Source organism: Falco naumanni, chromosome 1 (assembly GCF_017639655.2).
Source record: "Falco naumanni isolate bFalNau1 chromosome 1, bFalNau1.pat, whole genome shotgun sequence".
NCBI lineage: Eukaryota > Metazoa > Chordata > Aves > Falconiformes > Falconidae > Falco > Falco naumanni.
The window spans coordinates 86,863,910-86,889,785 of record NC_054054.1 but is presented as its reverse complement, the minus strand read 5'-3'; the positions used below and the strand labels follow the sequence as shown (position 1 = coordinate 86,889,785).

The following is a 25,876-nucleotide window of genomic DNA, read 5'->3' as shown; positions in this document are numbered from 1 at the left end:
TAAATGCAACTGCAGAGGCTAACTCGTCCATGCTTTAAATTTTGGGGTTTTTTTTTTGTATTTTGGAGCCTGTAATTAAAGCAAGCGCTAGTGGAGATCATTTTAGACCAGGTGGAAAACAAGGTCAGGAGTAAGAAGGGTAACTGCCCAATGGTCTGTTCCATTGTTTCACATAATTCCGCAAACCCAAGGTGATGCACACTGCCTTGCCTTGACACTTATCATCGAAAATGCAGTCTGTTCTTTTGAGCTCAAACCACCACAGTTTGGGCTTAAGCTGAGGTGGAAAAACTCACTGCAACTTCTGAAGACCTGTGTCCCCAGGCTAAACAGATTAATTGATATCAAGAGTGGAAAAAAGCATGCACATTGCAAGAAAAGACCATTTCAGGAACCCTAATTTTGCTAAATTACTAGCATGCCACTTAATGCAGTAAAGGCTTCTACTGTGGTATCAGATCTATTTTTGCATGGTTACTGCAAAAGTTAATCTCTGTGCAAGAGAAAAGAGCATACACTGAAAGAAGAAAGACCCATGCAGTGATGAGAAAATAAAACAGAATTTTGCAGAAGACAAAAAAAAATAAAAATTAATCTACCTATGCAGAGGTAGGGAAAACCGAAGTAGTAAATAGATTAAAATAAACACAGTAACAGACAGATAACAAAAGGAGCAACCTCTTTCCAAAAGAACACCAAAACTAATATCAGAGACCTTGAGAAAATGCTGTTTATACCCTGATATTTACTTATCATCTCACATTATATTGTATATACATAGTAGGTGCTTTTTAGGGGCAGGGCAAGCTGTTTACACTGAAGTGCTGTGTATGTTTCAGACACTGTAGAAGAATGAAGACAAAAGAGAATGGCTTTTACGAGGTGGGTCCTGCACACCCTGGTTAACCTCAGTGCTGTTAACAATATGTGAATAGTGAGGGTTATCACTGAGAAGATACAAATCCAAATCTGAAGTCTCTAACTCACCTGAAAAATGCAAAAATCCACTGGCATTTCCTGCTGTGATTATATAATGAAGCAATGGTTGCATTTATAAATAAAACCTAAAAAAACAATAGAGCAGGCATATGAATCCCTTTGTTTCCCATGAATTCTGCACTGCACTTGGGATTTCCAGCCTTGGAACTGCCACAGAAAGATCCAACAGTTGAAAATCAGAGTGAAAATCAGGGATAACCATTCTCATCTTTCACGTTCTGTATGGACTCTTTCAGACTTCTTACTGGCTTCCTCCTTCTATAGCCCACCTTACAGAAGTGGTATTTACCCTGGCCTGTGTGCTACGGAAAATCCACCTCCAGGGCACCAATAATGAGCACAGCAGAGAATTGCCTGACAATATAAAAGAAAACTAGCACAAGCTAAAGTGACAGAGTTGGTTTAGAAATGGACCAAGCAAACCATGGTGACCCAGTCAGCTTGTAACGCGTGCATTTCACAGGCATATGAGAAGGCAACACTGTTAAAGAGTTTCTTGAACAATTTAAACTCTGTCACATTAAGAAAGATACAAGATTTACTGTACTGGATTAGATTATGGATAAACAGCCCCTCGTGACTTGCATGCTGTCCTGCACAGGAGCAGACCCTGAGTTCTAACACATCCATCCCACACTGTAAGTCAGCGATTTATTCTATGAGCTTGCTTAGCAGCACATCCTCTTGGTATTCAGGCTCAACTCAAAGTCACTGGGCCAAAATCCTTCAGGTGATTCCAAGCAATTTTGGCAAAATTTGCAAAAGAAAATAATCTTCAATCCCATTTACTGGCATATACAAGTTTCTAGAGCACACTGAAAAATCTGGATACATACAGTTGAACAGAATTTTTTTCTGTACACCTAAGGTCACGACTCCAAAGAATCCTTTTTTGTTTGTAACTTTAAACACCTTTGCACCTAAATAGACACTCCTGCCACAGCAGGGCACTTAACATACACTGATAAACAAACTGAAGTCTCAGACACATGCTGAAGGATGCGTAAGAGTAAACAGGTAGGACTGTTTGGCCTTTTACAAGAGATGATCAGAAAAATACACTCCTGCTGCTAGTTAATGGCCAAAATTACTGTCCCAGAGACTGTCAAGAAAATTAGGGAAGGAGGAAATCTGTAGAGTTAGCATGGATATTTCAAAAGATACATTAGTGAATAATGCATGTGTAGTATATGTGCAAATTAACAGCCACCTTTTAGTATAGAAAAGGTATTTTAATTTATTAGAAAGGATCTCCCACATGGCCAATTGTAAAAAGAAGCACACTGTACGTATCATCAGATTATTTACAGAATTCCATACACAAGGAACTTTTTTCCACTTGACCGCACTTCTGAAATGCTCTTAATTATTGGTGGCAAAGGATGAAAAGGAAAAAGCTTGACTCTGTTTGCATGACTGACACTAAGAAAAAAGGCTTTTGGTCTGTTGAGAAAATATGATCTGGAGTCACTGACACATAAATGTGAAATCTCCCAGGGAGAAGAGTTACCTTTCAAAATAGTGTCATATTTTGAATTCTGGGAGCAGCAAAAGGTAGACAAAGGATCTTCTAGTTGAAATATATTCTAAAAACCTACTGAGTGTTACTGTAACATCAGCTTACTGCAATCAGACGACACAACCTATTCTTGCACAAAACAGCTACGGAACTGTGCATCTGGAAGCACGTGTTTAAAGACTGCCCACTGAGAGACAGAAAGCTCCCAATGGAAAGAACTCCCCTAAAACAACACACAGCTTTCAGCAAATTCTCACAACTCATGTCACAAATGGCTGATTCCACCGAATACTGGTAACGGAGATCTATTCTCCAGATGACAGCTCCTCTCTAGGTTGCCTTAGTGATCAATTCAGGCAAGATGTGAAAGTGAGGTCTGGTTTCTGCCAGAGCCTCTCCATTACCTCAAAGGGACATGATGTCTTTCAAATATTGAACTGATTCTTTAAATCAGTGTACATGAGAAGGATTTATGAGGAAGTCAAATGCAACACTAGTCCCTTTTGCTTCCTAATTTAATACCCAACTGAGCATAACAGCACCCATGTAGCAATCCTTATAACAGAAATTATCAGAGCAAACAGTAATCGTCACAAGTTTGTACAGGAACTAGTGCTTCTTCCTACTGGTATGAGGAAGTGAAAAACATCCCACTGAGGAATTTTGAGCAATGAGTCAAAGGACAGATGCAGTGAAGAACACATACAGAAACCCTAGAAAAGCAGCAAGAGGGAGATCACTGAGACTGCTCTGCCACCAAAGGTGATACCACCAGGACAGCGATGCATGCTTATTTGGTTGAATAGTCAATCAATTACGAATCAGTTATCTTATGAATAAAAGCTCTGTTTGCTGTGCATGCACATTAAAAATAGTAAAGGAGTTTTAGTCTTCACTTCTGTCTCTGCAGCTAGTTAATTGTCCCATTATAAAACAACTTCCCATTGTAAAAATCCCCTCTGTTGGCTCATACCTGAATGAAATTCTGCCATTGCTGTGTTTCAGTTGCACAGAGACCTCAGTAAGACACTGGGGAAGAGACCTATGAGGACAGAATATTCCCCCAAGACACTGCTGAAACCTGAAACAGATGAGGGCTGTGGTATTTCTTGCCCGTTGTTACCAGGTTAACCTTTCACCTGCAGGACTCAATGCTTCCATTTGACCAACTTGTGATAAGCTGGAAGTGAAATCATTTTGACAGCTATGAAAGGTCAGTTGTAGAAACAATGCATTTGGTTTAGCTCAGTACTTTACCTATAGCATCTGCTATTAATTGCCATATTAGTGCATCCACCCATGAAGAAAAATGTCAGATTCCTCACTGCAATGGAACACCGGTGATAGCTAGGAGCAAGATGCTAAGGCCAGGAGCCCACATCTTACCACAGCACTTGTGAAACTAGATCCTCCAGCTGCAAGAAGAGAATCTGGACATGACTTTACGAAACTCCTGGGGATGTATTCAGGACATCTGAAATAAAGAGGGAAAGCAAGCTGAAGATGACCTTCCAAGTGCTATTTGCAAGCATTCGCAAGTAAGTGAAACCTTATAGTGCTGGGAATGGTACAATCAGGAATTCACATATGGCAAACCGTCACTAGCAATGATTCAGCAACCTTTCACTCACAGAAAACCTGACCTCCACTCTATGTGTAGGACCTTGCAGAACACTTAAGTCAAGATTTACTGGGTTTTGTCATGCTTCATGAAGGCATGGTGGTAAGTATGTGTTTAGGTGTATCAGTCTCCCTACTGGTCTTACCAACACAGGCAGGGGCAGTCCTCATGAGAGTTAAGATCTGTCAGTTACTTGAAAAACACGGTTGACAGTATCGCGATTTTTCTCCCTCACACAGCAATGAATGTAAATTGTTTGGCACATCCCCAAACCTCAGAGATTGCTGCAATAAACTTACAGATTTTCTGTTATTCTTACACACTTACATTTATGACACTTGCACATATCTCAGAAACGTGAAATCTTTGTAAAGTTACATGGATTTTATGACTAAATTGGAAAAGGTTAGTAACTTCCCAAATGGAAAAGCCATCAGCAAGTTACGCTTGTGGTCCCAAACGTGCAGGCCTTTGAACAGTGATGCAGATGTTTTTCCCACAGAAATATACTTGTATATTAAAAGGGAAAAAAAACCCATGACATACAGTCCAGGGTCACGCTACAACTCCAGCATACGGCAATGAATAAAAATTTTTCAGCTATACTAGCTTAAAGGATATCGGAATTGCCCTTATTGCCACTAACCTTTTACTAACACTGAGTGCTGATCTGAGCTAGGGTTCAATAATCCCCTGCCACAGAAAATGGCTGTTGCAAAGCCAAAGAATATTTGTGACACCTGATGTAACGAAAAGATAACCAATGGCACATGTGTTCTTTCCAGGCATGGTTTATTGAAAACACACCAAATTGTTATCCTACATACCTGGTTTCTAACAAGCATTCTACTTGTCTGCATTATGGAAAGATCCTATAATAATAATACATTCTGTCATGGTAACATTTGTTCTATGAAAAGCATAATCCACCTTTTTTTTTCCTCTCCATACTTGTAAAATCAAACCATTCTAAGTGTTTCAGTTTATAGTACAGTGTAAATACAATGCAAAATCCCACCAGTCTAAACTACAGAGAGAATGTTGAGCAGTATTACAGAAAACACATTGTTGATTTTTTTATTCTCCTACCATGAAAATTTTAAGGCACATGATAGTTACAAACACATTAGCTACTAATTACCAGTAAGCTTCTTAGTCTAGTTATTTTGTTTTTCTGAACAGTAAGAACCGGATTGGCAGGCCTTGTAGTATCTGCGCTATCTTCCTCCTCACCTTGGACTTCAGAACATCCTACCCTGATGTAAAACTTAAGACAGAAAAAAAAAGGATCTTAATGCCTTACCCTTAAATGCACTAGATTAGTTATTGTACCAATAAATCAGAGAACTTCTCTGTCAAAGATAAGGAAACACCAGATTTTAAGGGCATTAAAAAAAAAAAAAAAAAAAAAAAAGGTTTTGCAAGAAACTGCCTATATAAACACCTTCAAAAACTGTGAGAGCACAACTCCACCCCAACAGCACAAAAATGCTCGCTGAAGTTGGCACACTGTAGTTTTCACTGAGTGGGCAGTCGAACAACAGAAGAGGCTACAACCACTCTAACGTGCCCATTTGTCTTCTGAAGCTTTGCTTACTTAAAGGGTTTAACATGTGCGCCTCTCTCACAGGTAGCTGAGCCTATACACTCAACTTTAAGGCAAGTAGCAGAAGGTAACTCACCACCTTCAATCTCATGGGACTGCTCTAGGAGTGAAAACTGCTTTGCCTAGCATAAGCCTTGCATGCTAGAAAGCATTACTGAAAACTGCTCCTTGGAGCTGGCAAGAACGTACTCATCTGCTGTGCCAAACACACCACCTCTTGCTTTCTTGATGTGTCACTTACAGAAAGTCAGTTCCTAGTCCCCAGCTCGGTGCCTTTTGTGATGCCTTGGCAACAGGGACAAGATTTAGTTTCCTCATCCAGACACACTCAGCATTGGCACGTCTGAGTGTGCAGGAGTGGAACCAGGATAGGCAGGTGTTTTGCCCAGAAGTCGCTGAAGATCAGGACTTACGGCTGCCCAAGCTGTCCTCTGGGGAGCATTTCAAGCTGGCAACACACCTTGAGTTGCCAAGTTGCACTAATGGCTAAATTGCTACTTAACACCAAGACAGAAACAAAATGTCCTAAAGCCTTGCCTTTCCACTCTCCTCTTCCGATTCCGCACAGACCGACCAACCTGGGAAGCTGTAACTGCAAGCACAATCGCTCACAAGCTCAACAACCAAACCTGATGCTTCTCCAGGGGAGTCCTGACACACAAATGGTTGTGTTTTTTTTAAACCTCCCCAGCTTAGTGAAGATGCCTGGGAGATGTGCAAGCCACATCCCTGGGAAGAAAGTTCTGCAGTAATTATATGCCATCAGAAGTCTCCCTCTCCCCTATGGCATCTCAGCCCTCACCGGTCCATCAATTTTCCTCCCCCTTCTTTAGCAGGAGTCTTGCAACACCATCATTTCTTTCCACAACCATCCCTCCCACTAGAACTTCTGCAGATAGAAATCTCCTCTACCCCAGCCCTTTGCAGGCCAATTGCCTCCAGTTTTCACAATGGAGCCAACATGAAAAGAGAAGGTCACATACCTGAGCCTTAAAAAGCACTGCCTGCCTTTTAGCAGGAGACTCTAGACCCTACTGCAGCTTTAGTCACACACACTGCCACTTCCCCTTCTTTACATACAGTCCCTGCTGCCAAAGTACAACTATTACGGGTTCATCCACCCACATCCCAGAACAGCTCAAACAGCCATTCACACTTGCACCAACAAGGGGAGAGGGAAGGGCAGGTGTGGGCACACATCCCACCAGTGACCTTGTGGCCAGAGAGAAAAACAACATGAAATCACCAGACCTGGTTCACAGTATCTTGCTTTGGACTTCAGCTGGTGGGATGATAACACAAAGCAATAGACTCACATGCAAGTCACCCCCAATCCATTTTCCTTCCCCAATATCCAAATAGCAGTTTGTTGAGAAGAAAAAAACCACAGTAATGTAAATGATGGGTTATTGCTACATACTTGGGAATCAGTCATTATCGTAAGGCGTGGGAAGGGCAGGGGTAAGATGTGTGATTCCAGGGGAAGTCTTGGCCCATGGACTTGGTATTTGACTTCTTGATATACCATCTTTTCTGCAGTCAGCTCACAACTACTCTGGCTGCCAGGAACACTTACTTCCAGGAAAACAAAGAACAGTTTGCTACAATGACCCTGGGCAGCCAATGCCATCTAACCTGACAGGGAGGTTTGCTTATCACAAGATGCAGCGTAAATATGAAAAGGACTTTTGGGGGAAAGTGGGATAGGGTCTTTTTGCTTCTCAAATACTCCTCAGTGTTTTTAACCCACTAATGACAGAGACCAAAGCAGATTCCCATCCAGATTTTGTGTGTCCCTGTAGTGTCCCACTGAGAGCCACAGGATATCTGGGATAGGAGTTCATGGACATAATTGGCCCCAGTCACTTTGCTTCCCCCTTCCTGAAGATTTCTCTGTTAACCTCTTGCTGGCTTTGAAATATCTGTACAATAACTAAATCACAAAGTCTTAGCAGAGACTCCTTTCAACAGTCAGGTCTTTATTTTAAGTGAACTTTTGCTCAGACTCCTTTGGTAAATATATGGTTTGAAGTAGATCAGGGACAGACTGACAGCATGGCCCTTCTCTTACACTGTTCTAATCAGCTACAAAGCAGGTTCCATTGCTAATTACTGAACGTTTTTAAAAAAATCCTTTCATATACAAAAAGAATACACCAAGTACATAACCAAAAGTGATATAAAACTCTTCTGTGTAGCTTGGTTAAAAGGGTCTCCACGTATTGGCAGAACAAGTATGAAAAGAGCACCATTGATATAATATACAGTCAGACTATGTATCTGGTTTCATTGCCACACTTTATGTCTACACATAGAGACACACTGCCCCGACACAGATAATCATGGATGTATCTCTTTGCTTCCCTTGATCTGCTGAGCATCTTTGGCCCAATAGGAATCTCATGCAGGTGAAAAAACAAATCTTTGCTATCTTAATTTGCTCCAAGCAACTTCACCTTCCCCAGGATCCAGAAGCAACCACTGCAACACACGTGGAAGATGAGGCTCAAAAAGGGAGGGTGTGAAGGAGCACATGTATCATCCAAATCACTGACAGCTTCTGGCATCAAGTCTTTTTCCCTGAATCAACAAATGCTTCCCTCTCCTGCAAACTACTTTACATGGTTTTGTTAACCTATCCTCTGCACAACAATATATATATATAGATATATAGATTTTTTAAATTTATTTATATATATGTATTCATGTCAAATTTTTAATATACTCAAGAAGATACAAAGCTCTTGGTACTTCCTTTTTTTTTAAACTTTTTAAATTTTTTTTACAAAAATTTTCGATGTTTACTATTACAGTAATATTTTGGGGGAGGTGAGGTTGTTGGATATTTCCCCTTTTTAATTACAAAGGAAATGGCAGGCACTGAAAACCGCAAATGATGCTTGCTGGATTAAAAAAATGTGCTTTCCAGTCACACCGTTTTTAGGAGCTTGTTTAAAACTAAATGTGGCAAAGAACAGTGGCAACCAAATAAAATCAGCAAAAGTCCTCTTGATGCTACTGGTGAGACATTTGCTTCCTATTCTCATCTGCTGCCCTCCCTTGACCAATGCCTGGAGAAAATCAGTGATCTGAAGTTGTTTAGTTCACAGCATTACCAGATACCGGATATGTATATGTTCTCGTGAGGTGAAAATTCCCCCTTACACAAAGCAGGCCTTGGCATCTTAGAGGAGAACTGTTGCACTCAGGTGATTTTCACACCAAATGAAATATGTAATCTCAAAACAAAACCAAAGGAGCACAGAAATCATGACAATGACTTAAAAAATGCCAAACCAATTCCTTTGTGGCATTTTTCATGGGGATCTACAGCCCAAAGCAAACACGGATCCAACAGTGATGAATTTACCATCAAATGTAAGTGACAGACCCATCTAAAATTTGTAGCATGTTCAAAGTAAGACATCCCACAGAAAAGCTCCTATTTACTTCCAATGTGAGAACAGCTATGGCAAAAGAAATTGTTAATCATCATCAATACAACACTGGTACATTTAAAATGTAAAAAGCTCCTTATTGCAATCTTTGAATAGAATAAGAAAATAAAAAGCCAGCCAACTCCATTTCTCAGCATAGATTTCTGAACCAGGGACACTGAAACCTTCAATAAACTGCTTTTCAATATGTGGAAATAAAAACAGAGCCATTACAGAATTCAAAAGGCAGAAGTATTGTACACCAGATTATAATGATAATATAGCACTGTGATTTATATAGCTTACTCTAAAAGCAGATTATACAGCTTGCATCAATTTTGTCATCGACTCTCCAGTTCATTCGACCAGCATTTAATAGTTTTTGTTCTGCATTTTCTCTCTTCATTGAAATCCAAGAAACCCACTCAACATTCCTGCACTTTCTGTGGAAGTAATAAAGAAAACCTAAACATTTTTCAAAAAGCCTTTAAAAATGTTAAGATTCACAGTTCAAAAGAAATCCCCCAAAACAAAAAACAAAACAATGAGCCCCAAACCAGAAAAGTGCTATTATCTTCATGGCTACACCTACAATATTATTTCAAATACTCTGCAGTTTCTCTTTCACTTGTGAAGCTGTCATCTTTGCTGCCACATGACCTTCACTTCACTTATCATACTTGGCACCATCCACATATAAGAGTCGCATAAGAACGCAGCTAGCTAGATGGAAGCTTGGATTCTCTTTTCTCGCTTGCTTGCTTTCTTCTTGCAGGAGTGGGAGGGAGGGGGAGGCGGTGGCTATTTCTGGTGGGAACATAACTGAGTTAAATAGCAAATCGTCCTGCTGTAAGGCATGGTGCTCCGGGGTTGGCAACGGCAGTCAGCTGTGTTTTCTCCCCACATCCTCCTAGAATCTGCAGCCTGGTCAGTGATGCAGCGCCCTCCAAATCTGAATGGCAGTGGTGACTGATGAGATCCTGTGTGTCGATTCAATGTTTGTTTCTCCCCCTCAATTAAAAAAAATGTGGTTGGACTCTAGCCCTGCAAAATAAAGTCAAAACCAATTAATACCAGCAAGTAACACGACCCAGCAGCAGGAGAGTGACAGAAAATGCCAACCTGTCCTCTGTATATGGGTTCCTTGAAGTGTAGGACTGGGAAAAAATGAGCAGAGTTCATTTTTTGAAGCCTGTACCCCACCTGTAAGCCCTCACTGCTCAGAGGAAGAGTGCAGGAGTTAAGTGTACAGCCACTGCACACATACATTTATCTCTGGCCCTTCGGCTGAGCCCACAAGGCTGACCACGCAGCGCTGACCAGCTGTGGGAAGCCAAGGGTGCTAGGGTCTGCTCCACTGGCAATGCTGACAGACTGCTCTGGGCAAGGGTTTCCAACCCAGGAACAGAAACAATATGTAAACACTTAGTACGTATACTAGACTCTTAAAAGAAGGAGGAGAAAAAAATATCCAACATTACCCAAAAACATACAAAAGTTTTCTCTCTCACTAATTCAAGTGATTTCAGCATAGAATTATGGGGGCGGATGATGCTCCAATGTTTTGGAATTTAGGCCTTTAAAGGCCTATTGTCCACTGGGATGGGAAAGCTTCCCAATCGCTAAGATTTTCCTTTAGTCATAGCCAGGGGCACAGAACCTGCCATTCCAAACGTAGCATCACATCTGACGGGAGTGCCAGAAGGTATAACCAGGGTAGAGGGCTGTCTAGCAAGACAGCAGGAGACAGATTAGCAGTGGCAGGAGTGAAGAAAGGCCAGTGACACTACTGAGGAACTTGGCAAGAGGCAAAGGCAGAGAACTAGAAAGGAACAAAAAGGCACCTTTGTTTAGCAACAGGAAAAAAAAAAGAAAAGGAATAGAGAAGTGGGAGCTGTGCGTCAACGTTTATTGTATAACTAAAATTGTCTCTCCTTGCGAAGTAACTTGTGTACAACCAGTAGCTTTCCTGCAGATGGGCAGGGCCCTGTAATTCATGGGAACCTCGGGGGACATTCATAAATAGTCAAGGGTATGCTTTCCTTAAGTCTCAGGCTAATCCTTATAATGAGCATAGAGGGGAAAAAAATAGTTGGAAGCAAGAACACGCTATTCAAATTCATTCCCATGGCCTAACAGCAGAAATCTTTCGCATTTCAGCTGACAACCAATCATTCACGATATTAATTTTCTGCCTGGTTATCTGACAGGCTATTTTTTTTAATCAAATGGTGGTGTTTGATTGCATTTCATTAAAGATAACGCTGAATAATATAAACATCACCCTTTTTTCAAATGCATTTTCCTTTGTCTGAAAGGACCCTGTTAGCAGTTAGCCTTGAAGAGATTCCACAGTGATACAGATCATGCACAAGACAAGTTAATCACTAGCACCAATTACCATTAAAAGGACCTACCATGCATGCAAATTAGACCCAGGAGTCAACAGGCTGGGGTTTAATGTCACGGGCATCCACCAGATTCACCGAAGCCCTGTTACTCCTGTTAATGTTTTTCCTATTTGTGTCATTCTGCAGCAGAGGGTGAGGAGTTAAAGGCAAAACAGAGCGGATTAATCAAACAAAACCACCAAACAAGTCAGCTTAAAGGAGCACAAGGGAAAATTAGTGGTAGAGAAAGAAACAAGATCAGCAAAGGCACAATACTGACAAAAGCATCTGCAACAGCCAAAAGGCCACAATTCCCTGCCATCATTATTCACAATTCTTGGCCTCTCTTGAGCCTCAGAGCCATGGTTATCAAAGAGGTCACAAGCCAGAAGACCCCACAGATATATTTCTGTTTCACAGCACACGGAGAAGGATGCGTAGCAGCTACTCAGCCCTGCCCTGCTAAGGGGAGGCAGAGCATACCTTTGACGCGTACAGCAGGCTGGATTCAGGTTACCCTCTGTCTTTAAAACCAAGAGGCAGCACAGACATGGTCAAGGTGGAATGTTTTTTCTCTTTACTCATTAAAGCAAAGTAGCTACTCACTGAATTCTGGGTTGTGCTTCGCTTTAGGCGTACACTGGAGTTTGGGCTGCTTGATGCAATTTTGAGAGTTGTGTTAGACCACTTCAATGAATTCAGAGTGGCAAAAATAACAATTATTTGTTAATTTTCCTGCCTTAGCCTATTTTCCATAGAAAGACTTTTTCTGTCAAGCTCCTACTGAGCAACAGTCTTATGTCACTTAGTGCATCCTTTCCCACTGCATCCTTGCGGAACAAATTAGAACTGTGATGAGGGAACTAGAAAGTTTATTTTGTTGACACTGGTTCCGGCAGGGCGATCTCCTGCCACACTAGACCAGGGCGGCACACTGCATGACTTGAGTAATCAGCTCAGTTTTATCAGTTCCAAAACCAAATGAGGGAGCACAACCACCTCTACCAAAAATTCTAACTAGGCAGCCTCCAACGGGGTGCACCTATAGCCAGAGCCGGCAAATTGAAGAGAGCTTAAAAAGATGCCCAGCTGCACTGAAGCCATTCTGCAGGTACACCTTCACGGCAAGGCAGGGCATAGCAAAAAATGCATGACCAGTAAAGTTAATACAGGCAGACCAATGCAGCAGGACATCTTCCTAATGCATCATCTATAGAAATATTTTTCTACAAATCACATTTTTATTTCCCTTGTTCAATAACAGTGGGTTTTCTTTTCAATTGACTGAAGTTTAATTGTTTCCACTCAACATGAATCACCTGGATCTTCTGGTATTTTCAGCAACGCACTGAAGGTTATTAAGGACAGCCTTCTACAGACTGAATCCTCCTCTTCCTCCTCAAAATTACTTCCCCAGGGGAAACCACAAGCTTGTTTTGAGGCCAGGGAGAACTGATGGCCACAGCATTATCAACTTTGTAAAAGGTCTACTGAAAAGGTACAGCAATGCAACAGAAATTACACAGAGCCTACTAAGTCACATTTGCACGCAACGCACAATACAAAGAGCTTTGTGAAGATTTATTTTCTTTTTAAATTAAGAAGTTGTCTAAATTTGTTTCTAGAAGGCACACATGTCTTTCCCTCCCTGGCCCATGCCCATAGTCCACCATCAGGACTGTGAACGAGTGTTGCAGAAACGAACACTGTTCACCATACTGCTGCACAGAGACACACAGCATCACACCTACTTCTCATGGTGAAAACAATAAAGCAGGGCGACAGTTTGAAGTGACTATTCTCAGAACAAAGTCTAAGCACAGGACTGGGCTAGGAAATGCTGCCTGGACAAGGGTGACAGAACAAACACTTTCTATTTTTACAACCTCATCCATTTACAAGAATACAGCAGTTGCCTGCATTTGCTCTTGCACTGGAAAGCAGCAATTTTTTTTGTTTCTAGTTAGCCAAGTGCTAAGCTACAAAACAGCGCCTTTATCTAAAAAATAGAAAAAGCCCTTTAGAGCCCCCTGGTGAGTAACTACCCTACATTTTTTGCTGAGGACACCAGGCTTCCTTTCTTTCCAGGGCACTAACTAGCATTCAGTGGCTAAGAGGAAGCTCACTTTTAAAGGTTCTTTCTCCGAGGCATCCCCTGTGTTATCACTGGTCTTGTATTTGCGCTCCTTGTCCCGGTGATCGATGGTGGAGTACCCATCTGAGGAGAAATAACATGACAGTCAGGCACAAAGCACAAATAAGAGCAGAAACGGAGCTGACGCAAGCAGAATTCTTCAGCAAAGAAACGGGGAAATAAACCATCACAATCCAAAGATGCTGGCAGCCTGCTTTTCACATGTGCTCCAGTTCTGAAATTTCATTTTTACCAGCTTAAAACAAAATAGAAAACCCTTCTTTTTATATCACTGCCAGATGCTGGCACTCATTAGCAAGCAGCACTGTTTTCATCCCAGCCTGCTGCACTTTTTAGCGTGCCCAAGGAAAGCAGCAAGTTGTCATCTCATGCCCTGAGGCTAATGAGCTCCAAATTCAGCCCAAATCTTGTGTTCCTTGCTTAGCAGCCTGATTAATTGGCTGTGTTCATTCTCTGAATGCTCTGCAGCATGTTCCCACTCTTCCTGAGCCTGACTACTAGCTGGACATGACAACAATTTGGAAGAGTCCCCTTCAGAGCACTGAGAGAAAGGGCCTGTCAAGTTGGAAGAAATCTTGATGCAAACCCTGCTGTGCTTGGACTGTCTTTCATTACCAAGTAGCACCTGTTGTTGCTTTTTCTCCTGACAACTAAGAAACAATATGAAAGCATGGTGAACACAAGGAAGAGAAGTGTGAGAAGGTTTTATAAAGAAATGGCACTAATTATTTCAGAACCTTTGCTTTGAATCATTGTCAGCCAATGCAAATCTTAATTTATCTTCCTGAAGCATCAAATTTCCCTCATTATCAGTGACAAATAGATCCTCTCCTGCTCTGCTTTGACAGCATTGTAATCTGGAGTAAATGACACTCAAATTTATAGCTCCTGTAGGCTTTTGTTTTCCCAAGCGTAACTGAGGGATCATTAATGTTTTCATGTCCTGACAAACTGGGTTCTTAGAATACCACAAGAAGGTTTTACATGAACTGTCAAAATGCTCCTCTTGGTTTATTGCTTGCCTGCAACAGGTCATTAAGAAAAAGTAAGTAATGTTTTTTGCTGGGTTCCCATGGCATAAATAGGCACTGTTTGCCCACATGACAGAAGCACATACAGCTAGACTGACTTGTACCAAACACAGCTGCAGAGCAGGGCCCTAAATGACGTTTACGCTGGCCACAGCCAGCAGTTTTAAAAGAGCTGTAGTTTTCCCATATATCTCAAGAATCCAAGTGCACACAGACCTGCAATGAGCACCTGAACTAACACATATTTATGACATCGTGGTTAGTAGCAGATTATTTAACCATGCTGCCTAAAAATAACTACAGAATTTTAAGAGTTATACATGTAGTACACAGATGTTAAAGCATGGAAATAACTGCTACATAGAGCTTTACTTACAGCTATTTGTTGACAATGAAGATGCCTAACACTCTTGGCTATTCCTTTTGAAGAAAAAAGAAAAAAAACCTAGAGCCTGCCAACTGTACCCAGCTACCTAGCCAGCATTTGTGGAGGAACACATGACCAATAACCCTCCTTCAAATGACAGGCATGAATACTGCCAGTAAGTCATACCCTAATGTAAAGATTCTTCATTTACTGAGGAGTAAGCAGTTCACACAGGTGCGTATTTAAATGATGAAAACATGCCAACTTCCCAAAAAATCAAATTCACAACAACTGAGTGGTAGCTTATTACAATCTAATATTATTTATACTCACAATGATGTAATGGATCAATTTGCATTTTTGCACTTTTAAATTAATTGCCAAGATACAAAGGAAACATTTAACCTAACCCCAGAAAGCAACAGCTACTAAGTGAAGTATTGCAGCTGTGATACTTCCCAGGGAGCAAGGTCGGACTGTAATAATAAAAAAAAAAATATTAAAAGCAAACCAGATCTTTAATACTACTAAAAAACTAAAAAAACATGCTTACCCGGGCCAGCAGCAACAGGTAGATCATGCTTTTAGTCAGTGACAATAATTTAACAACAAAGAACAGTCAAGAACTTTGTTCTTCGTATCTTAAGTTCCAACATATTTTACAATTCGTACTGTCACCCACTGTTGTGTGGTCTGCATGCTAACGGTGCCGCACACACCAGCTCTGCTAATGGATTATGTGTTTCTGAAAACCACAGACTATGCTATGACTCTATCAAGATAAGCAGCAGCAGATAGGTAGTTCATGATCTGACCTAAGAAAAAAACAAACCTTGAAGGATGCTGCATCAGAGAAGTAATACCCCAGTGCTCCAAGGACCACAGCTTTCCGAAGAAAGCAGAAAATACTGCTTCTCCCATGTTTAAGATTAATTCTAAAAAGCGATCAGAATTAACTCTGTTTCTGTGGCCTAAAGGAGACCTACACAGATCTTACTGCTCCAAGGTGTAAGTGTGTTATTCTCAGTTAATACAATCCAATGTACAGGCAAAAGCTATATTGGTCAATAGAGGCACGTCCCATTCTTGGCTTGTTTATTCCTCTCTCAACTTTCTGCTTGTCTTCTGTATTGCTTCACTGACCACCTCCCTCCCAGTCACTTTGCAGAAACATTTTTATGTCATCACAAATTACAGGACCAAATGCCTGCCAAGTGTGAGTCCATCTGTGCCCTCACACACCTCTCAATTTACAAAGATCAAACGTCCAGACCCACCAAAAAAGGGGAGGAGGAGAAAGGAAAAGTTCTGCCTGAAGATGGTCATGCAGGACAGGGGCATCTGAACTATGTGTCTCTGGTCTGAACAATTTTCAACCTCCAGGTGCTCTCATCTGACTGACTGTAGCTTAACTGAGGCACAGATACAGTTTTAGAGAACTCACAAGTCTGGCATACAGCCTTGAGATCACAGTTCTGCTGCTTCTACAGACAGCTCAGGGTCACAGCCACCCTCAGGCAGCACCGTGACAATAAGCATTGATGATCTTCAGAGTACTCGCTGCAGAGCCACTTGGCTGAAGCTGATAAAGTCTGACAGACCTGCACCATCTCTGCACGGGGCTGTCTAGTGCATCCCATGGTAACTCATAATACATGTTTTCTTCCACCTCCCAGGCCCTCCCATTGCTCCAGACAACAGGAATTTGACTGGTCTAGTACTGTCAGCTGATGGGGAATGTATCTTTCTGCCGCCCTAGCCACACTGATAGTGAATTACTTTCCTTTGTAGAGAAGGATGACCCCCACAGCATTAGCAAACGAGCCAATACCAATAGCAATTTTCTTTTTGCAATCTTGAGAAAGAGTCCATGTGGGTAAACAGTAAAGGCCTAAGCACCAAGACGACTGAACCCTGACAAAAGAAGGCAACAGATAAGCAGCAGACAGGTGGTGATGTTCTGGAACAAGCAGTCTTGTACGCTGCAGAGGAGCAGGATAAATGCTCTGGGCTGGAAGGACCTGGCTGAGCGGATGGGTACTTCTAACATGCGTGAGGCACAGAAATCCACTGAATTCTGCACTGGCACGCTCTAACATGTTTGAGGCAATTACAGTTCAGTACCAAAGCAGTGCAGCAGAAAGACAACTACACAACCCAGAAGTATCCGAATTAAAATGAAATGGACAACACAAAGCTGGAGACAGGTGAGAATTCCCTAAAAGACAGTGAACAAAGTAGAAACATCTTCGGACAAGTGAAGTCAGAAAGAGAGGAAGGCAAGAGAAAAACACACAATTGAAACCAGGGCACAAGACTTTCTGCTATAAAAAGAAACAAAAATACAAGCTGGGATGCAGAACAACTTTCTCTGGTACTCTGTAGTGCATTTTATTTGCAAATGTAAGTGAGGCCAGACTCTCCTGGAGGCTCAACGTAGCCTAGTGTGGACTATGTGGGGATAACAGAGCTGCTTACTGGAGGTACAAGCCCAAGAGGATGCACATTGATATTCTGCTCTGTATATCTGCCAGTTCACTCCAGAGTTGAAAAAGAACAAAGCCTCCAGAATACAACAGTGCACAATGAAGTTAATATCAGAAAATACAGTCTAACTCCTCATGTAAATATGCCTGTAAGACAAAAAACATATGGCATTTGGAAGAGTCTCAAGGCAAGAGATTAAATACTAAGTTGTTATTCCACTTACTTGGAATTAAGAATAGTAAACGGGATAAATTAATTTAGTCCCTTCTCAGCTGACCTCTGAAACAGCACAAAGTTAGAGTACTATTGGAGTTAAAAGGCACTCAAGAGCTGGGGTCAGGAAAACTTGACATATTTTATCTAATAGTGATAAAAAGATGGGGGAACAGAACGGCCTAGAGAATCTGTCTGATATTGTACATTTACTGTTAATTTGCATTTCCTTTTGTACTCAGAGCCGTACCAGTAACTCCTGAAAGCATAAGGCAACGATTAATACTGAGACTATAAACAGTCAGCACTGCCCATACTGCAGCACCTGCTAGCACACAGCTATCCTGCCAGGCAATCTTCTCTGAAGTTATTTTCTTCCATTGTGAGAACAAATGTTTCAGTGTTCCCTCAGGCAAAATACATATGGACAGTTGATTCATGGCAGGTGGCATCTCATTTTTCTAGGAATACAAAAGGTAATATATACCTGTTATTTTAACTTCTGAACATGCTTGGCTTTCAGTTTGGCTCTAACTTGCCATTTTTTTCAGCTATGATCACAAATAGCAGTGTATCAAACTGTTTGATTTGGAGGCATTAAGATAGATATTTAAATAAAAATAACGTCAACTGGAAGAAGTAAAGCAAATTCCCAAGAGACACAGCACCTTTATCTACCTCAGGTAAGAAAAAAACCAACCTGTACAAGCCTTAAAATACAGAGCTTATCAATCTCAAAGCCCTTCATTGACAGCAGGTGGCTGTTCTCAGTCTATAGGAAAAGCCAGGCTTGGCTATATGTAGGTAAATTAAAAGTGGAGCCAAGAATATTACACATATGAACTTATTTTTGGCATTACCCATAGAAAACACAGGCAGAATGGATTTAAACACAAGCATTACATTCAAGTAAATTCTCAACTCTTTTTTTAATTTTTGAATCCCCAGACTTCCAGATCTGTAATAGGGAACGCAGCTGCCTCAAGGGCCAGAGACTAGAACGAAAGCTAGCTCAGTGTATCTCCAATATATGCTTAAAGGAGTGGGGAAATTGGTGCGTACACTCTACATGTGTTTAAAATAATAATAATAAAAAAAGACGGGGTGGGGGAGACGATGACCAATCTTTTGTTAAGGTAATGTTCTATTTTAAAATGTCAGCTTTACCCATCTGAAATAATATCTCCTAGAGAAATAGCTGAACTTTCCCGTGAGTGACAGCGTGCTCTATTGAAACAGACAGAGAGCTTGATCTATGACTGAATTTACCTGGGCCGAGTTCATCCATAGGTATCATATCACGACTCCCAGCCTTCTCGTTATCTATAAAATAGAAACATTGGAACAACTTGCCTTACATTTGCTATTCTCAAATACTGGCAGTTTTAAATTAGTCACAGGACCAGAGAGATCCATAAAGTACTGAATGCAGAGACTGTTAAAAAGAACCCCCCCAACTATTCAACTGTTATCCATTCAGAAAGGGAAGTTTGATTTAAGCTCTCTGAGAGCACACGTAATCCTTGTATTTTCTGCTCTGACACTGTAATATACAACTCCCTCTCTCCAACTGGTAACAGAAACCACAGTTCTGCTTTGGACTACCTACTGCTATTAACAAGTTTCATTTCGGTCTCTCCAGAATAGAAAAGAAAGAAAATAAGGAAGGGTGCAGCTCCACATGGCACATATAATCCAATCTAGCAGCCTGCTGAGCCAACAGAAAGCTAACCCACAAAGAACACAAAAAGTTTATTGTCAGTTCAGCAAACTGACTCAAGTCATCCCCTGCCTGCATAATCTGCCAGATCCGATCAAAGACAGCAAATGCGGAAACAGGCAGGGCAGTGCGGGGCTGTGATTTTTTGCACAAATCTGCAGTTAAACCAGGTGAAGTGCAACATGGCAAACCCTGCTGTAGGGGACTAAAGATTTCTGAAAAGGAGTTTCTACATCTAAGTGTTAGAAATTAGAGCCAGATTCAGAGACAAAGCAATCATAATGAAATTAAAGCTGGAGCTACACCAGTGTTGGTATGGCTGCATCACATGGTTGGTATGGCTGTCCCTCATGAAAACGCACAGACCAGTTTAGCTGAAGTTTGGATAAACCCACCTCCAGTGAAAAAAACACCCTGCACGGTAAAGGAAGAAGCACGGCAAAACCAGGCATGTATATTTGGAAAGGAAAAGACTCCAGCACTGGATATGGGTAAGGCTAGGCCCACTGCCTGGCCAAAGGTGAGACTTATTAACGTACTGTACCTTTCACCAGGGAAAGTGTACTATCTGTATCCAGTTAATAGAACTGATCGTTTTTGGACTATGGGTTGAAAATTACCACGCAAATAAATATTTTTACCCCCTCATGCCATAACACAGATATGTGAAATCCAGAAAACAAGCAAGCAAAGGACAACAGAAAAAGTGATAAAGAGCAGAACTGACCTTGACTTTTATCCACCAGAGGCAAAGTGCTGTCATCATAGCCAGACCTGCCAGCAGTACCTTTGGAACCCTTTGGAGTTGCAGAAACAGACTAGGAGACAAATATCACAAACACAAATTTTCTAATCAGGGAAACTGAACAAGAAAAATAAACAAACCAACAGTACAGAGAGCAATTAAGAATGCTGCTAAGCCTCCCTTCTGTTGATAATATGGCACTGGAGTATTTTTTTTAGTTTCATATGGATTTGTTGGTGGAATTTTTTTCCTGTTATCTAAATGGCAGCACTGTTGGTCTATACAAGGAGTACAACCTTTATAAAAGGAAAGATGAGAAGGCTACATGTCAAGAACAGGTGGCTGCCCTACGCTGCTAGATGGAATGTTTCAAATGAGAAACAACTAAGAAAAGACATACTAATCCTTCCTCCAGTAAAGCAGGGGCATTTGGCTTATACACAGTGGCATACTTGCAAAGCCTAAAGAGCTACATTTCACAGACCACCGAGAGACATACCCAGCAAGTATATGCATGATGCTGTGACCGAATAGAACGCAACACATAGTTCTATCACCTAGAAGAACAGAACCAAAGCCCACCATTGGTCACACTGTAATATCAGGCTAAGTTAGGACACTTTCCACTCAGGCATTTCCACAACTAAATCTAAGACCCAGCATCTTTACCTGGAAGTGTGTTTTGTTCCACCCATCCTTCTGCAGGGCATTTCGTAGCTCTTTATAGCTCCAGATCATCTGAAGAATGTGAGATGCTGCTTTTGTTTCTCTGGGAGACTGGCTGATTTGCAAGATAAAATTAGACCTTGAGTATCAAGCAACATAAGATTATTCATACGTTGACCTCTTTACACCAAACAATATCTAGGAGATAGCTAGTATTCCATACAGCTATTCTTTGAACCTATAAGCAGGCTACAGGATATATGTGAAATCATTCAGTGACCTCTTCATACCTATAGGTAAATCCAGAGGTCGTAAACTGTGCAGACTTCTGGGTTTTTACATGTATTACTGGGCAAGCACTGAGACCAGGGTGACTCTTTTTGTCTTGTAGCTGCCAGTAACAAAAAACCAGATAGAATCCATCCTGCCTGGATTTATTTAGAGAAAAATAACAACAAAAAGCCAAGGCCTAATCCACTTTTCAAACCTTCAACCCATCTTACATCTGTTCCTCACAATTCAATGAAGCTGCTGACAAATACCTGAGAATACCTTACAAAGCAATTTGGGTCAGCAAAAAATATGCTCTTTTTAAACAGAAAATAAAATTTTATCCATTCCTTACTAAGTCAATACACAAGCACCCTTTATAAAATAATACCGGGCTGGATTCTTAGTTGACTTTCAGATTTTGTAACAATGCAACCCAACAAAGCCTTCAGTTGCTCTCCCAAAAGTCTGCTGAAAGCACACTTTTTTTGGCTGAACTATACAAGCCAAACTTTTGTCTAAAGTGGTCAAAGCACAGTTTTCAACGGAACTGCAGAGTGGAAATTTGTCACTTCAAATTACCACCACCAGTCCTTTGGCCACAATGATTACTGCACATCATTAACCATTTTACTTAAAAGAAACAGATTTCATCAATGGCATTCCAGGAACAGAACACTGCCACAGGAAGAAGGCCTCCCACGCTAAAAGTAAAGATCACTGTTTCACTGCAAATGTCTGCTAAATGCATACATGGTGCTAAGATGTATCTGACAGAGAGCATGTCTTAACATGACTGAAGCCACTACAATTACAATTAACAATAAATCTATTAAAGGTGCTGACTGGTTTTAGCACATATATATTTATTGCTCTGAAATTAAGGGTTCTGGAACGTTAGGACGCTTGAATACTTCCACAAAGCAAAAGGTGCTGTTCCTAGTGATATTTTCATGTTTGCAGTGAGTTCTTATGCATTTGCTTTCAACCGCCACTTACCTTGACTTGCTGATAGCTACCAGCTTCTGAATGCCCTGTGTCTGGATCAGAGACCTTGCATTTTCTGAGCTGTCAGTAATGATTTCATGGATGGTGTTCAACACTGCAACCACTGTATCCTCTTCCAGGTTCTTTGCAGATCTCTGCTGCCTGCTGGGCAAATTTCTTACCAGCTCACCCATGGCATAACTACCTAGATAAGGGGAACATACACCATTAGTCAGCCCTAATAATAATTTCAGATACCGATCCTGAATGGTAAGACTCAAGGGTGTCTGCCATGTCAAAAAAATTCATAATGCACGTGTTTTGAACCTCAAGACTGTAACTTAACAGTGTATTTATCATTCTTTATTTCACAGTGATCGAGAGCTGATACCCAAGACAAAGTCCTTCATCATAAATGCTGAAGGTATTGAGGGGGGAGGAAAAAAAAAGCAATCTTTTTTGAGAATTTTACAGCCAGCATCTATCATACTTTGCAATGCCTGAGGCAAAAAGCATCCAGTAGCTGCTGCTAATACCACATATTCATGCTAATACACGCACATGGCTTACTCAACCTAGCCTTGTAATAGGCCTTCTGGGGCAAGGTGTGCAGCCATGCATTTATTAACCTTCCCCCAGCAAAGGTAAGAGTATTTTCTCCTGGGTGCAGTTAGCTTTCTCAGTGTATGGTGCTGCAGAAAAAGCAAGGAGCCCAGAGTTTATCACTCCCAGGTGCCCATCTGTACCATTTGCCTAGCTACACCTCTGAAATATTAAAAAGAACCTGATGTATTAAGGCAGAATCCCACCTTGCTATTTGTTAGTACCAACACTGATGATGACCCTAAACGCATGACCAGTATTTCCTGGCTTGACAAGGTTATAGTTTAAAAAAATACAGCATTAAATACAGAGGCATCCAGAGGAAAACTCAACTCAGCTGAATCTTTCAAGATTCCTGCTTATGGGCAGGTGAATGCTTATTTACCTCCTGGCTTAGAAGCTATTGAAGACTGCTGAAGAACTAACCTGAAGAAAAGTTGTTTGGTGTTCAGCTTCTACAAGTACCTACCACACAGAAGGATGAGAAGGGAAGGAGGGAGCGAAAAAAAAAGGGACAATTTGAGAGCCCACTGCATTTTTGCGCTTCCCCAGGTTAGCTCCACATGCCAAGGCCAAGACTCCCACCCTAATCTAAATAGCACACCTAAGGAGCAAAGTCTCTGTAACCGCCATGTGCAACTAGTAGCACAAGTGCCATGTCAGCCAGAGCTAAGGGACAGACAAGAAATCTCTTAACCCACCCAGTCCTCTGTGCACATACATACACTCTCTTCTCCTGCAAAAATTTACATCTGTTTTTACTCCCGAGTTAGATATTTTCCTCAAACAGCAGCTTGTTTGAACGGGCTGGAAATACATTCTGAGATAGCCCTCCACTTGGCGGCTAGAGTCATCTTACATAGCGCAGTCGGAAACTGCATACAAAATGGATCCTCAGCACAAGTGACAGAACATGTGAGGTTTCTCAAGGGTATCCAAGATCCCAGCCTGGTTAGGAAAGTTCAGAAGATACCTATAAGATCTTTATTGCGACGATCCATGGAGAGGTTTCTCAGGGCAATTGACACAGCCCTCACAACCTTGTCAGAGTCGGACTGGAGCAGCTCCACAAGCACTGGTAAGCCTCTCTCCTTCCGCACTGTTGCACGGATGTACGTGGACCACTGATCAGAACACACAAGGGAAAAGAAACACCACAAAGTACTGTGAGTTCATATACCTGCCCTTTCCTTGCCCCTAGCATTTCTTTCAGTGCTATAATTCATTATTTTTCCCTGCAAAGACTAGTTAGGTTGTGTGTGCTGATGCATCTATAACTTAACCCATCATTCAGGTTCATCAAGCACAAGGAAGAAAGGATTTAGAAGTTCATCCTACAGCTTAGCAAGCTGCTGGGGAAAGAAGACAGAAATAGAAGAAAGGAGCATCATCCGCCAGCATCTGTTCTGTACACACCTCAGTGTGAAAACGCATCCCTCTGGATTAGGAAAAAAGAGGTCATTTGGAGGGAACAGTAAAGCATCCAAAGCATCTGTTATCTTTCCCCACCTCCAATTTCATGCTTTTACTCTGTTTCGTGATTGATTTTAAAATAAACTGTATTCAAGACAGCTGTGAAACACTACCCTGCTGACCCTCAGGCTGCTGATCAGTCCCTTTGCCACGTGGTTCTAGAAGTGATCAGGCATACCTTTGAGAGAAATGCCTGATTAGTGCTGTGGATGCTTCAGAGAGGATATCAGCAGACACTTTGGAGTGCAGTTTCCTGAGCAATCTGACAATCCAATGAACTAAGTATTCAGGACACTTAATCATCTAACAGCAGACTTTTCTGAATGGGCCAAGCAATGGTTAAGTGGTTTAAGTAGTAAAACGTGCTCATAGTTAAATTGTCATGAGCTCAGTGACACTTCTACTACATAAACATCAGTCCAGAAGATGCAAAAGATCTTAAGTGGGCAAATAAAATGGAAATAATTTTTTTAGAGTTCCCAACTCCTTTCTTCTTGAAGGAGATGTAAATGCACAAAGTAACAGCGCACTTACAATGGGACATAGCTGGGTTCTTTACTTACACAAAGGAAACGAGACTGAAGAGAAGATTGCACTCACCGTCCAGTTGCCAGCACTGAGATTCTGTAAAGCCCCTGCTGCAGCTTCCAGAGTGTTGAAGTTCTGACTTTCAGTGAGGATGGAGAGGTACAGTCGGACTACATCTGGCTGGTACAGCAATTCGAAGCCTGCAGGTGGGGGAAGAGGAGAACAGAACAGGGAGAGGCAGAGAAAGCAATGGATTAATAAACACATAACATGGCTGTTCTCTTACGAGATTTAGTGAAGAGAAGAGAATGCTAAACCACAGAAAGAAGGACTTCTGCCAGGACATTCTGTCCACAGTTGTTGAAAATGGTGCACATGGGAACTCATGCACAGGACATTCACCTGCGCTGAAGGTCCCTTTGCTTGTCTTCAGGTTGACAATTCTTTCTGAAATCTGTGCTATGCTATATACTGCCTAGCAGGCGGAGCATATGCATGTAACAACAAGGTAACAAGGGACAATTTTTGTCTGCAATGATTCTTACTTTACATCTCTAGACTGGGTTGCAAATTCACCTTGCACTCCTGTTTTCATATGAGTCTATCTCAGTACGTTTAGAGACACAAACAACGGGGCCAAAGAGAGCACGCCAAAGACACAACCACGTTCAGCCACCCCCTTCTCACACCTAGGTGACAAAAAAAAGATGCAAGTTGTCTAAGTGACTAGAATCCGCAGTTGGTAGGGGCAGGGAGAAACCCTGTCTCCAGTTTAAATATTAGGAAAAGAAATACACCAGCATCATATCACACTGGGAGACTGCAACTGACACGTATGTTAACTAAATATCCCTTTGAGTCACTGTATCAGCTTTAAGCAGGACAGGAATGAGAACTATTCCCAGCTCTGCCATGGATTTCCTTTTGTGATGCTGAGTAACTGACAGTAGTATCCATGTCCTGACTTCCACATCCATAGGATTAGGGTCTATCTATCTACCCACATCAGAAAGGGGGTCTTAGGCAAGAACTCCGTCATTCCAAATTGTTGTGTATTTT

General features: G+C 41.5%; 1 protein-coding gene across 9 annotated transcripts in view; it reads right to left on the bottom strand.

Moving 5' to 3' along the window:
• Positions 1 to 58: 58 nt before the first annotated feature.
• ARVCF (ARVCF delta catenin family member) overlaps positions 59 to 25,876 on the bottom strand; it is a 295,429-nt gene continuing 269,611 nt past the window's right edge. For 8 of the 9 annotated variants that reach the window (XM_040602791.1, XM_040602773.1, XM_040602802.1 and 5 more), the window contains 9 exons: positions 24,890 to 25,017; positions 23,790 to 23,940; positions 22,226 to 22,418; positions 20,960 to 21,071; positions 20,273 to 20,363; positions 19,095 to 19,148; positions 13,699 to 13,790; positions 11,600 to 11,713; positions 59 to 10,226 (listed from right to left, as the gene is read on the bottom strand). In XM_040602791.1, coding sequence (XP_040458725.1) covers positions 11,612 to 11,713; positions 13,699 to 13,790; positions 19,095 to 19,148; positions 20,273 to 20,363; positions 20,960 to 21,071; positions 22,226 to 22,418; positions 23,790 to 23,940; positions 24,890 to 25,017 — 923 coding nt within the window. In that variant the 3' untranslated portion in view covers positions 59 to 10,226; positions 11,600 to 11,611. The remainder of the gene's footprint in view (positions 10,227 to 11,599; positions 11,714 to 13,698; positions 13,791 to 19,094; positions 19,149 to 20,272; positions 20,364 to 20,959; positions 21,072 to 22,225; positions 22,419 to 23,789; positions 23,941 to 24,889; positions 25,018 to 25,876) is intronic. The other variant, XM_040602813.1, reaches the window with a different exon arrangement.